The sequence below is a fragment of the Cricetulus griseus genome, chromosome 7, assembly GCF_003668045.3.
Source record: "Cricetulus griseus strain 17A/GY chromosome 7, alternate assembly CriGri-PICRH-1.0, whole genome shotgun sequence".
NCBI lineage: Eukaryota > Metazoa > Chordata > Mammalia > Rodentia > Cricetidae > Cricetulus > Cricetulus griseus.
In genome coordinates, this window is record NC_048600.1 from 118106673 (window position 1) to 118122766 (window position 16094).

Genomic DNA, 16094 nt, shown 5'->3' on the forward strand with positions numbered 1-16094 from the left:
CTTGGAAGTAGAGACAAAAAGATAAAGAGTTCAAGATCATGCTGCAACTTGACAAATTCAAGACAAGCCTAAACTACATGAGGTCCTTTCTGAAGAGACAGCACACAAAATATCAGAATTATGACTACAGTGTTTCTTTGGATCAGTGAGATAACAAGATACTTTTAATTAGCTCTGATGGAAAAAATATAAATTGCACAGTAATCCCATCTCCCTGTTACACTTTTGCACACTACAGATGGTAGCAGCAACTGACACCTCTCTGTAGTGATATATACAGGGAGGGGTTAGGGTTCACTCACCAACTTGCTGAATTGCATGCAGTGTTGCCAGACCCTGTGCTATGATGCAGATAGAATTCCTGACTTCCACAGGGCTTAGTAACAGATCTAATTATAACCAGTGGCTCAGCAATGCCTGGTGGTGACTTTTTCAGGACAGATGAGAACAAACATCTATTCAGCCCAGATAGGGAAATGACCAAAGACATTCTACCACCCAAGTCTAGCCAGATGAATCAGTGAGTTTACTGGCACTACTTACAGGAGTGGTGAGTGAGGAATTGCAGATGCATGGGTGACTTAGCAATTGTATTCACTGAAAAGCCCACCCAGCATGGGTAAGGACTCAAAAAACTACATCCCTAGAGTTCCCTGCCCAACTTTCAGGAGGTGTTACCAGAGATGACACCTTTCACCCGGGAGCGGTTTAAAGCTCTAACCCAGGGGTACTGGCGTGTGAGTTTTCTGTTTTCTAAGCTTCCTGTGTCCTAGCAGCTTCCCTCCTCCCTCCAGGAGGAAAAGTTCCAGGTTAGAGGAAATAGTTACATCAATGTCATTCCTAGAAATTAATCCTAAAGAAATAATCATGAGCAGGGCAGTGATGGCACACACCTTTAATCTCAACACTCGAGAGGCAGAGGCAGACAGATCTCTGTGAGTTCGAGACCAGCCTGGTCTACAGAGTGAGTTCCAGGACAGCCTCCAAAGCCACAGAGAAACCCTGTCTCGGAGGAAAAAAAAAAAAAAATCTTCAGCAGATCAAAGCCTCCCTGTTTTACAAGTATTGAATGCATCCACTAAGTAGGAGAGTGCTCTTCACGCTCCACCAGAGGGCCCCTCAGCTCCTCTGAAACACAATTCTCAACATATTCTGACCACAGGCAGAAACCTTGCAGCCATGTCTTCCAAACTCCTTTCAAAAAATGTTAGATGAGCTGGGCAGTGGTGGCTCACACCTTTAATCCCAGCAATCAGGAGGCAGAAGCAAGCAGATCTCTGTGAGTTTGAGGCCAGCCTGGTCTACAGATCAAGTGCCAGAATAGGCTCCAAAGCTACACAGAGAATCCTTGTCTTGAAAAAAAAAGAAAGAAAGAAATTGTTTGGCCAGTGGTTTAGGCTTCTTATTCGCCTAATTATTATCTTCTTAATTATTAACCCATTTTTATTAAACTATGTATTGCCACAAGGCTGTTGCTTACCCATAATCTGGCATGTTACTCAACAGCTACATGGCTTCTCCCTCTAAGCCTCTCTGTGCCTCTTCTCCCCAGAATTCTCCTTGACTTGTAGCCCTGCCTATCCTTCCTGACTGGTTACTGGCTAATCAGTATTTATTCATCAATCAATAAGAGAAACATATATACAGAAGGATAGCCCCCATCACGTGTGGTGCACAAACATACAAGCAGGTAAAACACCCATACATACATAAAGGGGAAAGGAGATATTTTTTAAATAGAAAATATAAGGCTGAGCCAGGTGTTGGTGGTGCATGCCTTTAATCCCAGAACCCGGGAGGCAAAGACAGGCCAATCTCTGAGAATTCAAGGCTAGCCTGGTCTACTGTAGGGACCAGCTCCCCATTTCAGCAGCCATAACAGCCAAATGCATGCTTGTGTGACCTTGCCTTAGTCACTAGGAGGTCAGATGCCTGCCTTGTGGCAAGGAACCAATCAGAAGTTAGCTGGTGGCGCTTTACAGACAAGTGCACAGCAATGACGCTCAGAACATAGCAACCACCGTGGGAAGGCCTATGGGCCATAACAACCAGTTGACCAATCAACACAGGGCAAGCCCTCCAAGCCTGGAGGCACACCAATCCTGAGCCTGTGAGAACTCCTAGACACTCCCCTTACGCTGCCCTGTAAGATCTCTCTGCAGCCAGTTCGAGCTGTCTTTGCTAGCCATCCGCCATGGCCGGTGGATAACAGGCCTGAGCTAACATGGGGTTAGCTCGTTAAACAACTATAATAAAGCCTCGTACAGTTTGCATCAAGCTTTTGAGTCTGCCTGGTGATTGGGGTGACGGTGGTCCTGGGCTGAGATCCTGGAGGCCTGAGATTTCAGGGGTCTTACACTACAAGAGCTGGTTCCAGGACAGCCTCCAAAAACGAGAGAGAGAGAGGAGAGAGAGAGAGAGAGAGAGAGAGAGAGAGAGAGAGAGAGAGAGAGAGAGAGAGAGAGAGAGAGACTATAAGGCTGAAAATGCACAATTATAGACTATATGCCATGATCTACCATTAGATAAAAATGTTGACACATATGTGCAATGTATAAATGTATAATGTGTATGCATGTATTACGAACTTCATTAAGCCTGGATTTTCTAAAAGGTGTGGTCATGTATATATTCCTTTTAAACGTGACCATGTTTCATGCTTGCGGAACCCACCGTGGTCTTGCTGGCTCTCAGCACCAGTGAGTCTGGTACCCTGCCTCCTCACAGTCGGCTAGTGCAGGCTTTCCTGGAGGGAAACTGGGGGCCTGCTAGGGTTCCAGCCCTGAAACTGGCTCAGGGGGACAGTCTCTCACTTCCTCCCGGTCCTGCACGCCCATCAGCGTCCCCACAAATCGACTCCAGGGGAACCATCAACTCGGATCTCAGCCCCCCAGCTCTTCAGGGAGCGCTCAAGTCAAACGCCTCCTGCCCCGCCCCGCCCCGCCCCCGCCCCGCCCCGCCCGCCCCCCGCCTCCCGCTTTTCCCGCGCCGGCGCCGCTGCTTCCGGAAAGAGTGGGTGTGGCTCACAGGAAGTCCTAGCGTTATGGAAAAGTAGGCGTTTCCGTCTCCGGTGTCATGGCGGCCTCCTGCCCTGAAGGCGTGCCGGAGGTCCAGGACGGGAAGAGACGGCAGTTCGGGAACCGGTTCCTGAGCGATCCGGCGCGCGTCTTCCACTACAATGCCTGGTGAGTGCCCTGCCCCTCGGAGGCCCCGCTCCGGTAGCTGAGGCGCTCGCCTCCCGGGACTGACGTTTCGGGGCCCGCCGCTCACCCTGCCCGCAGCCGGCACATGAGGGTCCTAAGCTGCCCGTTTGGTTTCCACAGGGACAATGTGGAGTGGTCAGAGGAGCAGGCCGCGGCGGCGGAGAGGAAAGTGCAGGAGAACAGTTCCCAGCGGGTGAGCCCGGAGAAGCAAGGTGCGCACGGCTCTTCCCTCGCTGGTGTCCGCAGCCGGCAGTGGGCGAACCAAGTGCGGCCACCGGCATCCTCTGCTACTGGCCAGACGAAGAACTCGGTCCTAGGACGGGACGGGGAGGGGACGAGCCAGGAGTCAAAGGGGCTGCCTCCTAACGAAATCTTGGTGGACCTTGGGGTTGAGTTTTGTAGACTTTGCGGTTTGTGTTCGGAAGTCACCAGCTGTTTTATTTCCTAGTGTCTACTTTTTTCGACCATGTAGACGAGTGTCATGTTGATGTGGCTGGCCTGTGGCAACCACGCAGTCGTTCATTCAGTTTAGTGTAGCTTCCACGGTTCGCATTCTGCTGGAGAGTTCCCATTAGAGCTAGACCGCTGTGGTCAGATCTAAATACCGTTGGAGGAGAGAGTTATTGAGTGATACGTCTTTTCCTGAGGTGACACATTCAGAGATTTAGAGCTTCTAACGAAGAAAGAGGAGTGTAGCAGAGTGGAAAAGAGCCTGGTCAAAGAAAAAGAGGCCCTCACTGAAGGCAAGAATAATTTCATTACAAAATATCTCTAAAACTAAAACTGTTTGGCCCTATTTCTAAGAGGCATTTGAAAGTAGAACTAGAAATTTAAGATAATAGGCACTGAAAGAAGAATTTCAGTATAGTAGTAAGGGCCCAGTACAGACCAGCCATGTGCCTCCTAGGATGTAGAGGTGATGTCTCTAGCAAGGGAGAGAGAGGCTCAGGAAGATGAGTAGGGTCAAGGTTATCCTTGCTACCTAGAGTTCCAATCCAACCTGGGCTACATGAGACCTTGTCTCAAAAATAAATGTATGTATAGATTGAGGTTGCAAAATAGACACCCTGCATTGTTTGGCATAGACTAGATAAAGCAACATGGAGTTGAAAGGGATTTTGAAAATCATGTAGCCCAGTACCCTCTTTTTACAGTTAAAGAGCTGGCTAGCCAGGTGCAGCTGTGCATACCAATAGACTCAGCTGCTTGGGAGGCTGAGCAGAAGGATCACTGAACTGGAGGCCAACTTGGGCATTGTAGGGTGATCTTGTCTTCAAAAAAAAATTAAACTTGGACCACAGGGCATTAAGTGTTTTGCCTAGAGGTAAGAGTGATGGAACCCCATTTCTTAGATTTTTATTCTTTCATTAATTCAGGTCAGGGTTTTCATGTTGGCAGAAAAGCCCACATTTACTGGTTGCTCCTCCAGCTCATCCAAACTCTTACTTCAGGAAGGGAGTTTTGCGATGTCTAGTTTCCTTTTAGCCCTATATCTTTTTTAGTATTCATTAATAATCTTGATTTGTTGTGCCACCACATTCTAAAGAAGCAAGAACATACTTTCCGGAAGAGCTGCATGGATAGTAGTCATTGAATTTATAGGAACATCCAAAAAACCTGAGACATATAGTTTGTAAATAAAAGATTTGCAGGGGAAAATAATGACAGCAGATACCAAAAAGTCTGTCTGTCTCTGACAAATAGAACCTTGAAACTAATCATAATTACATTTTTGCAGTGTGTGTATGTGTTCGTTGTGTGGTCGGTTCTGGGGGTTTGCTTAATTTTGCAATTTTCCTGCAGTCAAGGGCCATCCAAAGATGTAGAAGAAAAATTACTGGTAGCTAAACTCCCTGCCTGGTAGTTCTAGCAGAAGCTGGGGGCCCTGGGAATGAACAATGGGTGACATTAATGTATGATAGATAGGTAGCAAGACAGTAACCTGTCGAAGATGTTCTAAGACTGACTCTTCAGGATACTTTTAGGATAAAGTGACATTTGGTGAAACAGGACAATTGATACTAGGTATAAATAAAATATTTGAGACTGACTCTCAAAATTGTTAATAATGTTTACAGTTGATTATGAAGTGAACGCCCACAAATACTGGAATGACTTCTACAAAATTCATGAAAATGGATTTTTCAAGGACAGACACTGGCTTTTTACTGAATTCCCTGAACTGGCACCTAGCCACAATCCCATGACGGATTTACCCCTGGAGAGCCAGAAGCATGAAGAAGGCAGAAGTCGTGAGGATGGGCCTGGCTTGACAACAGAGCCGCATGGGCATTCTTGTGCCAGTCATGGACATGACACGAAGGTGCCTCCTGTGGAAGAGACTGTGGCTCAGAAGCTCAGTCACCTAGCAATTTGTGGTGATGAATTTCCTGGATCCTCAGCCACCTACCGAATACTTGAGGTAACTTTGTTTCCCTAGCAATGGAGTTAGTGAACATGGCACCTTTTACATGCAAGGTAAGACTAGGAAGGTTGACACAGAGTGTCTTCTGTCTGATGACAATGACTAGATTTGAGCCTCATATCAGCCTGGAATCATCTCCGTGTTCATCTATTTATTTATGTCTCTCTCTCTCTCTCTCTCTCTCTCTCTCTTTTTAACTGGAAAAGTGCCTAGGCGGGTACTGTAAGGGAAATTCACAAATTGGGGTCTACCAACTTTGCTGGAAGCTGATCCCAGAGCTAATAAAACTTGGAGTTAAGTCTGGTGCCATGGGGCATTGGGGGTCGGGGAGCGTGCTGGCAGTTGAACCCAAGTCCTCAAACAGATTAGCTCTTTAGCACTTAGCTAATCCTTAGTGCCTTCAGTGAGATATTCCATAAGCCCAGGTCCCGCCTAAAGGATTGGGAGCCTTCTGGGCTTATAGCTGTAAGGAACTTTGAGGTGGTTTATGTAAAATGGCTAAGAAGTATGTCGGCCACACAGCCCTTGGTAAATGTCTACAGTTTTTATTGCTTCGGAAAGCACTGTATTTAGCACAGTGTTACTGTGCAAAGGTTTCAGCCCAGCCAATTGGAGAGGCAAGGAAGTTCTTGTGCTCACAGATAGGCATTGAAGAACCTGGAATGTTGGCATTCAGGATTGTTCCTTCAAGGGAAGAAGCAATGCCTGTCACCTGCCCAGAAGTCTGGGAGCAGAAGTGGTTAATAGATGGTGACCACACGTGGCCCTCCCCCCACCCTTTATCATGAGCTTCTTTTTCTCAGTCTATAGAATTTATCCTTGTAGAAGGTGTCACATACATGTACTTTACAGAGCTTCAGTGTATTCATGTTGGATCTTTATTTAGCTTACTTTGTCCCTCAAAGAGATTTATGTATGCTTTTTTTTAATGCATGTAGGGTTGTCACTAGAAAAGTTTCCACCAAATTTTGCTGTGCTTAAATATGCCTAAAATAAACCACTCAGGGTCAGACTCCCGAGGTTTGAAGCAACACCAGCTACTCATTCATGTTGAACTGAGCTGCCTCCTTGCCTCCCAAATTGTCTCTGCTAGCCATGGAGGTCACAGAGACCCTGCAGGCTGTTGTTCTAATAATGGTACAGTGAAGTTCATTAGGAAAGTAGTATATCTACCAAGCTGTCTGCTGGAACTCAGAAAGTAAAACTAGCCCATGCCCTTTTTTTAGAGCAGCTTTCTTCAGCCACTGAAAGCCCTTTTATGTTCTTTTACTAACCTCTTTAATGTCATGGGTCCTATTTAGTTCTGGTCACTAGACTTTTCCTAGTACAGTGCTTAAAGGCTGGACATGATAGTGCCTATAATCCCGGTACTCTGGAGGCTGAGGCGGGAAAGCCACAAGTTATAGCCCAGCCTGGACTCTGCTTTAAAAAGAAGGAGGAAAGAGGGGTATGACTAACAACTTCTGGGACTAATGGTTCGTTTCTGTCTGCAGGTTGGTTGTGGTGTAGGAAACACAGTCTTTCCAGTTTTACAAACTAACAAGTAAGTATTTGTCAGGTTTGCAGAAGCACAAAGAGGAAAAGTGAGAGCTTGCTCCTGGAAGCATGAGTTATTTGGTATTTAGATGGCTATGTTACCCATGTAGCAGTGGATTTAGTTTAATGTTAGTGAAATTAGAGTTAACATCATCTGTAGTTCTAATCTGTAATGCTTTCCACTGAGGGGCCTAAAAGATGTTGTTTCTCTGTGAGCTCTGTTAGGTTGTCACTTCTTACCTGAGGTCAAGGTGGGACATCTGGCCTATGTGAAATTGTCTCTAATTCTCCTGAAACTCTGTATGTACCTATGCACCCGAACACGAAGTGCTATGACACCAGGAGTGTGGGGTTTTCCCTGAAGTAACAGGATCTGCAGCTGAAATCCACGTGTCCTGTGGTTCAGGTCCAATCCTATCTCTCTGGGGTTAGCATCAAATCCCACAGAGTAAAGGCTCAGTCTTACAAGACTTCTCTCCACTTGAGATTCTAGCTGCAAACACAGGTTCACACTTCCAATATGCTGTGAGCCAGGACAGTCCACAATCCCCTTAGATTTGACTGGCTTTACTCTTCATTATCAGGAATATTGTAAGATTACAGGGAACATCCAGATAAAGAGATAGATATACAGGGTGAGGACTAAAATCTTTAGAACTCTCCAATCATGGCATCTTTAAGTGCTGGCCCTCTTGAGGTTACCTAGATCCTAGACGTTCCTTTTGGTTGGTTGGTTTGTTTTTGAGACAGGGTTTCTTTGTGTAGCTTTGGTGCCTATCCTGGAACCAGGCTGGCCTCAAACTCACAGAAATCCACCTGCCTCTGCCTCCTACGTGCTAGAATTAAAGGTGTATACCACCACTGCCCAGCAGACCCTAAACATTACTGCCATTCAGGAAGTCCCTAGAGTTTAGGAGCCTGGCCTGGAAACTGTGTGTGTTTCTTACCACATTTCAGAGCATCTGGAAATGACATTCTAGTTTCAGTTGTGATGTTTTTCTGTCAGCTTAGCACGTGACTCTACTGATACTTTAATGATCATCTTCGGCCCCATGGCCCAACAATCAGTTCCCTGCTGACCACTTAGGCTGAGGCCTAATGGGACTTTTGGTTCTATGTAGGTTTAAAATAAATCTCTATCATTCTATTTATTAATAAGACTAGGGAGCCAAAGGCTGGGGTGAAAACCTGCTAGCTCAGAGGGATTGAGTAGCAACTAGCTGATCTTGCTTTTTGGCTGGAGATACCACAAGAGATATATCTCTTCCCTCATCCCAGAACCCAAAAGAGAAGTTCAAACTCTAGTCCCTGCCCTTTCCTTCTTGTGCCTTCTCTATCCTAATTGCTGGTTTCTCTATGGCAAATTCTGGATCAGCTAGTTTCTGGCTCTGCTCCTCCCTACTTCAAGGTTTAACTTTATTGGCAAGTCTTGGGAGTGTGGAGTGCAATCAAAATATCCCAAAACATAGATGCTGTAAAGAACCCACTATTTCTCAAAGGTTCCATCTAAATAGTTTTTCCAATTTAGTCCACGGTATTTAATTCCAGCAGAGGCAAGCAGATCTCTGAGCCAACCTGGTCTACCTAGTGAGTTCCAGACCAAAAGGATGGCCAGTGAGTGCTTGCTGTCAAGCCTGACAACTTGAGTTCAATTCCCAGAACACAGTTGAAGGAGAGAACTGACTCCCTCAAAACACAGACACACAACATAATTAAATGTAATTTCTTATAGCATTTCATTGGGCTAGGGATGTCACTCAGTTGACGACATGTTTTCCTAGCATTCACGAAGTTCTGGGTTCAGTTAACACCTCATAAAGCTGAGCAGGGTAGCACACACCTGTAACCCCAGTACTCGAGAGATAGAGTGGGAGGGTCATTAAGTTCAAGGTCAGCCTCGGCTGCATGACAGGTTCAGGATGTGTCTGGGGTACCTGAGACCGTGCCTACGAAACAAAAGGTCGAAGGTGATTGCCAGAAGCTTGTCAGAGAATGTGCGAGTCTTAGAGCTTTGAGTATAGGAAGAAATCGTTTTGATTTTGGTGTCACGTTCTCTGAGAGTGTCATGACCTCTCTGAAATTATGGGGGTGCTGGGATCTGAATTTTGTCTTTATGATTATGCAGCAAGCACCTTTGACCCCTGGCTGTGCCACTGAAGTAAGATTACCAGAACCCACTTGTTGATGTGATATGTGCTTAGAGGTCGGGTTCTTACTGATGGTTTGATAAACTTGGTATTCGCCAAACCCACATGACTAAAAACAGACAAAGATGACAGAATCTTAACCAGAATGCTAGATGCTGTGACTAATAGGTCCAGCTTCTTTGGGTGAATGGTATTCTTTGTCACTTGACTTTGCTACTCTACAAAGAGAGCAGACACCATCTGGTCTGTGTCCTGATTGTTGTGTTTTTTTTGTTTGTTTGTTTGTTTTTTCTGCCTATTTCAGTAACCCAAACCTCTTCGTTTACTGTTGTGATTTTTCTGCCACTGCTATTGAACTGGTCAAGGTGAGTACAGTGACTCCTGCAGTAATCTCCACTAATTAAAAGAAAAGATGGTCTCCTAAAACTCAGTTCATTGACTCTGTCCTTGTGGCCTGAAAGCTGAGAAAGTTAGTGAAGCAGCCTGGAGCCAGGCAAGAGTACTGAGTCTAGCTCTTAGCTAGACCTTGAGCGTCTAGATCTCTGCAGACTTTTTAAATTATGTCTGTGTGGGGATAAACTTAGGAGTGTCACCGGGATCAAAAGCTTGGGTTCTCTGGAGCTGGAGTTGCAGGCAGTTGGGCGCTGCCTGATGTGGCTGCTGGAAATGAGACTTGGGTCCTCTGCAGGAGCAGTGTGCAGTGCTCTTCACTGCTGAGCCATCTCTCCAACCGTCTCCAAGCAGTTTTTGTCTTTTATTTTTTGAGACAGGGTCTCATGTACCTCATGATGACCTTGAACTTGCTGTGTAAACCTTGATCCTTCTGCACCACTTCCCAAGTGCTAGAATCTCAGATGTGCACCTTGGCTAATTCTGATTCTTATGCTCTGGGTGCCCCTGGAAAACCTCGTCATGGTGACTAGAGGTAAACGCTTCTGCTAGGAGGAACAGTAGTGGCATCTAAAACCAGGTGAGCGTCTCTTGGTGCTGTGTCCACATTTCTGATTCATTTGTCCCTCCGCCTCTCTGCAGACAAATTCAGAATATGATCCATCTCGATGTTTTGCCTTTGTTCATGATCTGTGTGATGAAGATCAAAGTTACCCGATGCCCAAGGACAGTCTTGATGTCATTGTTCTTATATTTGTTCTTTCAGCAATTGTTCCAGACAAGTAAGTTTTAGGTCCCTTAATTAATAGCCTACCTAAGAAGAAGCTTTAATTTAAGATCTTTTTTTTTTTTTTTTTTTAATTTTATTTATGTGCATTGGTGTTCTTTGCCATGGATGTCAGGTCCCCTGGAACTGGAGTTACAGACAGTTGTGAGCTGCCATGTGGGTGCTGGGAATTGAACCCAGGTCCTCTGGAAGAGCAGTCAGTGCTCTTAACCCTTGAGTCATGTCTCTAGCCCCCTAATTTAAGATCTTAAACTCCGATTATGTCCTAAATAAAAAGGGTTTCCTTACGTCAGATAGACATAAGAAGCTGTGTAGCTGTAGTTTTGACATCCGCCTTCTGTTTCAGCCTTTAACCCTCTGCCTGCTATGCAGAGGACTGAAGTTTGCTTCCCAGCCCCCACATGGTGATTCGCAGCCATCTAAAATCAGGGCCAAGGATACAACATCCACTTTTGGCTTCCGTGGGCACTATACATATAAGGCAGTCATGCGTGTAAACATCTATATACATAAAAGAACAAACAATTTTTGTTTTGAAGATGCTATTTTAAAACTTCATGTAGGATCAATAAGATGGCTCAGCAGGTAAAGAAACTTGCCGCCAACATGAGATCAATCCCCGGGGTTCAGGGGAAGGAGAGAACTGACTCTGCACATTCTACTCTGACTTCTACATGTGATATGTACACACAGTAAATAAAGGTGATACATTTTTGTAAATTCCTGAGCAGGTAGCTGGTGACACGGTGCAGTACATAGCAAATGTTTAGCATGGGTTCCTGAGGGTGTGCCCCGTGGAAGTCTGTGCTTCTGGTGTACAAAGCCCTCAGTTTGGTCCCTAAACCAAGGAAACAAAAGAACAAAGCATAGTAGCGTGTGCTTATGGTCTTGGTGATACAGGAGACTGGAGCAGGAGTTAGGCCTGGGGCTCGAGGGCTACCTGGGCAACATTACAAGAGCCCATCTTGTGTGCATCAGGCAGCCAGTAATCCTATGAAACTGTCCACTGGAGGAGGTTGAGGCAGTTATAAAGATGATGGCTGTGAGATTCAGGCACTGTTGACTGATAGCCCACCTGAGCTAGCCCAGTTTTCCTCTAGATTAGCAATACAGTCCTCTGGCCTCACCAGAACATGGTAAAGCTTGGAAATGTTTTCTGTAGCATATGTGCTTCAGGTGCTATAAACACTTTAATCCCATGCCAGACTGTTGGAGGATGCTGCCTGAGCTTTCAACGTATTTGTAAAAGGAGGGGCCAACGGTGACGGTGCACACTCTTAATCCCAGCAGTTGTGAGGCAGAGGCAGGCGGATCTGTGTGAATTAGAGGCCAGCCTGGTCACAGAGTGAGTTCCAGAACAACCAGGACTGTTACAGAGAAATCCTGTCTCAAAAAGTAAATAAAGAAAAGGTTATTTGGGCTTCTGTTTTGGAGGTGGGTGGGCTGTTAGGCCTTCAGCAAGGCAGTACATCATCGCCAGAGTAAAATCTCTCATCCCATGGTCAGGGGCTAAGAAGAGAGGCAGGAAACAGAATTCCCCTTCCAGGGCACCCACACATGCTTCCGGGTGACCTGAAGGTCCTACCCTTTGAGTATCTACCACCAAGAAGAGGCCATGCTCTTAGCATGTGGGCCTCAGAGGAAAACCACAGTACAAATGGGAAGCTCTCCCCCATTTGCCTGCTGTCTACAGCACCATGTAAGCCAGGAGGCTGGCTGGGTATAGATTTTTATAACTTTTTTTTTTTTTAAACAGACCTTAGTAAGTAGCCCGAGAGTTGTCTTCTGACTCAGTCTTCCTGCCTCAGCCTCCCAAGAGCTGAGGTTGCAGTTACATACCATCACATCAGCGACTTGAAATTCTAAAGGAGAGCTTTTCATTTAATAGAAAGACAAATGAGTCATGGTTATTCCTAGACTGTATGGTCAGGGCTCCAGAAAGCTTCAGGAGCACATACTAGGGGTGACAATCAGAGGGCCAGGAGGAAGTGAGCCCATTGTAGTACTTGGAATGTCCACCACCATGTGACACATAGGGGCTAACCTTTAGTGTTGGTGTTAGAGTTAGGAAGTGTTGCTTTGGGTTTTGTGCTATAGGAGAGGAAACTCTGTCCCCAGGGAGACTTACGCTTCGTTCCCTGCTGCCATGCAGGATGCAGAGAGCTATCAACAGGCTAAGCAGACTCCTGAAACCCGGAGGGGTAATGCTTCTTCGAGACTATGGCCGATATGACATGGCTCAGCTTCGGTTTAAAAAAGGTACGTGGGGGTCTAGAGAGATGGATCAGTTCTTAGAGAAAACCCAAGTTCAGTTTCCAGTGGTCCATGGCATGTCTCAATTAACTCCAGTTCCAGGGGATCTCAACAGGCACCAGACATGCCTGTGGTGCAGAGACATACATGTAAGCAAAATACACATAAAATAATTTTTTAAAAAATATAAAAAATGCTGGCCAGTGGTGGCACATGCCTTTAATCCTAGCACTTGGGAGGCAAAGGCAGATGGATCTCTGTGAGTTCCAGAACAGCCAGAGCTGTGTTTTGTTTTGGTTGGTTGGTTGGTTGGTTGGTTGATTTGTTTCAAGGCAGAGAAACCCTGTCTTGAAAAACCAATGTAGGGGAATTACATGCAGGTTGTAAGACTGGAGGGATGAAGCCGGGTGTTGGTGGCACACACCTTTAGTCCCAGCACTCGGGAGGCAGAGGCAGGCAGATCTCTGTGAGTTCGAGACCAGCCTGGTCTACAAGAGCTAGTTCCAGGCAGCCTCCAAAGCCAGAGAGAAACCCTGTCTCAAAAAAACAAAAAAAAAAAAAAAAAGACTGGAGGGATGAGCAGAAGGGAAGGGTTGTCCATGTGAAAACTGTGAGTGAGTCAGTTACATTGTTGTTATTTTTCTTTTAATAGAACTTGTAGGCTGAGCCTGGTGGTGGTGATGGTGGTGATGCAGTCTAGAACTTAGCTAGGAATCACATTATCTGATACTGGTTTTGTTTTTCCCGGTGCTGCTCTTTGCTGAAGTGCTGTGCCTTTGCAAGTTCCTGTGACATAACATGTGTCACCAAAATGCACATGTGGTTTTCTGAATGCCTGTTGTTGATGGGAAGGTGTTGGGTGTTGAGATGGAGTCTCAACTCTGTATCCTAGATGGCCTGGAACTCAATGCCAGCCATCCTGCCAGAGCCTTCTAAGTGCTGGGATTCTAAGTATGAACCACCACACTTAGCCTGTTGCACATTTGCTAAGTGATAAAATTCAAAGTACTTTAGGGACTGGAGAGAGGTCTGAACCAATAGGAGCACTTACTACTCTTGCATAGGACCTGGCTTCAGTTCTCAGTACCCACATCAGACAGCTCACAACTTGCCAGAATTCGCAATTCCAAGGAATCTGATACCCCTGAACTCTGTCAGCTCCATATTGCACATAGCCACATTCAGACACAAGTCCCTATCTAGAAGCTTAAAAGACAAAAAACCCTCTTTTTTTTAAGTGTATTAATGTATCTGTTTTTGTCATGTAATGCAGGTCAATGTCTCTCTGGAAATTTCTATGTGAGAGGTGATGGCACCAGAGTTTACTTCTTCACCCAAGGTATGAAAAAGATGATTTTTATCAGTGCTAAAGGCTGTTGGTATGCCAATTCAGGTAGACAGTTAGCTGCCTGTTCTTAGTCACCTGGCCCTCCTGCCTCTCTAAGGACTCTGCCTCCACCTGTTACACACACCGTTATCTACCCTGAGCTGTCACAGATGCCTCTGGCTTGTGCTGACTCTCAGTCAGCTGCTTTACACTTCTGTCACAGTATCCAAAGTAGGAGCCGGCCCTTTTTGCAGGTCTCCAGCCTGGTCTGCCTTGCCGTCTGTACCGGCGGTGCTTCAGTACAGCTATGCCAGTGAGTCCCTTGGCTCCAGGGGGCCTGAACCTGCTCTGTAATCTGTCCAGTCACAGGCTTCACCCTCCCACCAACTTATTAAGAATATCCTTGGGCCCTTTGTCAAGTCGAGTCAGACACTTGGAGCCTAGCATTGAAAATTGTCCCTAAGCTGGGCGTTGGTGGCGCACGCCTTTAATCCCAGCACTCAGGAGTCAGAGACAGGTGGATCTGTGTGAGTTCGAGGCCAGCCTAGAGCGAGTTCCAAAACAGCCTCCAAAGTCACAGAGAAACCCTGTCTTGAAAAAACCAAAAAAACAAAACGAAAATTGTCCCTAAAACCTTGTCTTGACATAGACATCTGTCAATTTTATGTGTTTGTTTTGCCTGCATGTATGTCTGTGTACCACATACATGACTGGTGCCCTCAGTGGAGAAGAGGTTGTTAGAGGCCCTGGAGCTAGAATTGCAGATGGTTCTGAGTCACAGTGTTGGTTCTGGGAACTGAATCTGGGTCCTCTGAAAGAGCAGCCAGTGCTCTTAACTACTGAGCCACCTGTCCAGTCCCTCATGTAACTCTGTAGTGTTTGTTAGAGCCCTTGGGAGTTTTTAAAAACTGGACTAGTAGGGACGACTAAGAGGAGGGAGGGAGGGAGGGAGAGAGGGAGAGAGGAAGGGAAAGCTGTGATGGGCTGGAAATCAGTTAATTAAAAAAAAAAAAAAAAAAAACTGGCATAGTGGCATGGAAACACATGCTTGTAATCCCAACCCTGGGAAAGGAGTCAGGAGGGTCCCTAGGGCTTGCACACAAGCCATTCTAGCCTACTTGGTAAGTTCCAGGCTAGTGAGAGGCCTAAATAATGGCATCAGAGCATGTCCTCTGATCTCCACATGCTGGTGCTCCTATATGTGAACTCAAAAAGCACACCCTATAGCTTCTCCTTCTTAAACCTCCTCCCCATTGGAGGCCTGCCTTCTCAAGGGCTTTGGTACCCAAACCTGGACCAACCAATGCTGCCAAAGCCTCTTTAAAAGCATTCTGACTATGTTGTCTCAAAGCTCCAATTAACACAGAAAGCCATCAGCAAACTGCCCTTCCTCCAGAGGAAAATCCATAAACATGTGCTCTCTCCAAACCAGATGAGCTGGATGCACTCTTCACAGCTGCGGGTCTGGAGAAGGTGCAGAACCTGGTGGATCGCCGCTTGCAGGTGAACCGAGGCAAACAGCTGACCATGTACCGAGTCTGGATTCAGTGCAAATACAGCAAGCCTCTCCTGCCCAGTGCCAACGGGGAGGCGTCCACGCCCCACACAACATGAGGGCATCATGTTTCAGGATTTTTGTAAGGAGACATCTGCAAATAGCAGCATGTTGATGGTGGACATCAGTCTGGGAATCCAAGGAACTCAAACCTTAAACCTAGGAACAATTACTTTCTATTAACACCAACAATTGTGGTTTTTATTTGTGAAGCCCATTAATATATACTTTCTTAAGTTCGTTTGTTGTTATTGTTGTTATTTAGTGGGGGCAATGCTGTGATAAATGTGTGGAATTCAGAGGACAACTTGTCAATTGTCAGAGAATCAGGCCTCTCCTTTATGTTGGTCCTGAGTTTCCAATTTAGATGTGCTACAAACATCCTTGAGCTTTTTCAATAGCCCTCAATTATTTTTAGAAATTTATTTATTGCATATATGGTGTTCTGCCTGCATGTATACCTGCACACCT

At 45.9% G+C, this 16094-nt stretch overlaps 1 protein-coding gene across 6 annotated transcripts; it reads left to right on the top strand.

Moving 5' to 3' along the window:
• Window positions 1-3025: 3025 nt before the first annotated feature.
• On the top strand, window positions 3026-15863 carry Mettl2a (methyltransferase like 2A). Of its 6 annotated transcripts, none has more exons than XR_003487406.2 (9): window positions 3026-3185; window positions 3324-3415; window positions 5282-5625; window positions 7122-7171; window positions 9616-9676; window positions 10344-10483; window positions 12586-12747; window positions 14015-14080; window positions 15501-15563. XR_003487406.2 is itself a non-coding variant. In XM_027427869.2 (9 exons), exons 1-9 carry the CDS (start codon window positions 3076-3078, stop codon window positions 15680-15682), a joined length of 1152 nt encoding a protein of 383 aa, XP_027283670.1. In that variant the 5' UTR covers window positions 3026-3075; the 3' UTR covers window positions 15683-15863. The 6 variants fall into 6 exon arrangements, 5 of the variants coding, with proteins under 5 accessions (XP_027283670.1, XP_027283671.1, XP_027283672.1 ...); XM_027427869.2 differs by having other exon boundaries at window positions 12641-12747; window positions 15501-15863; XM_027427870.2 differs by lacking the exon at window positions 9616-9676 and having other exon boundaries at window positions 15501-15863.
• The last annotated feature ends 231 nt before the right edge of the window (window positions 15864-16094 follow it).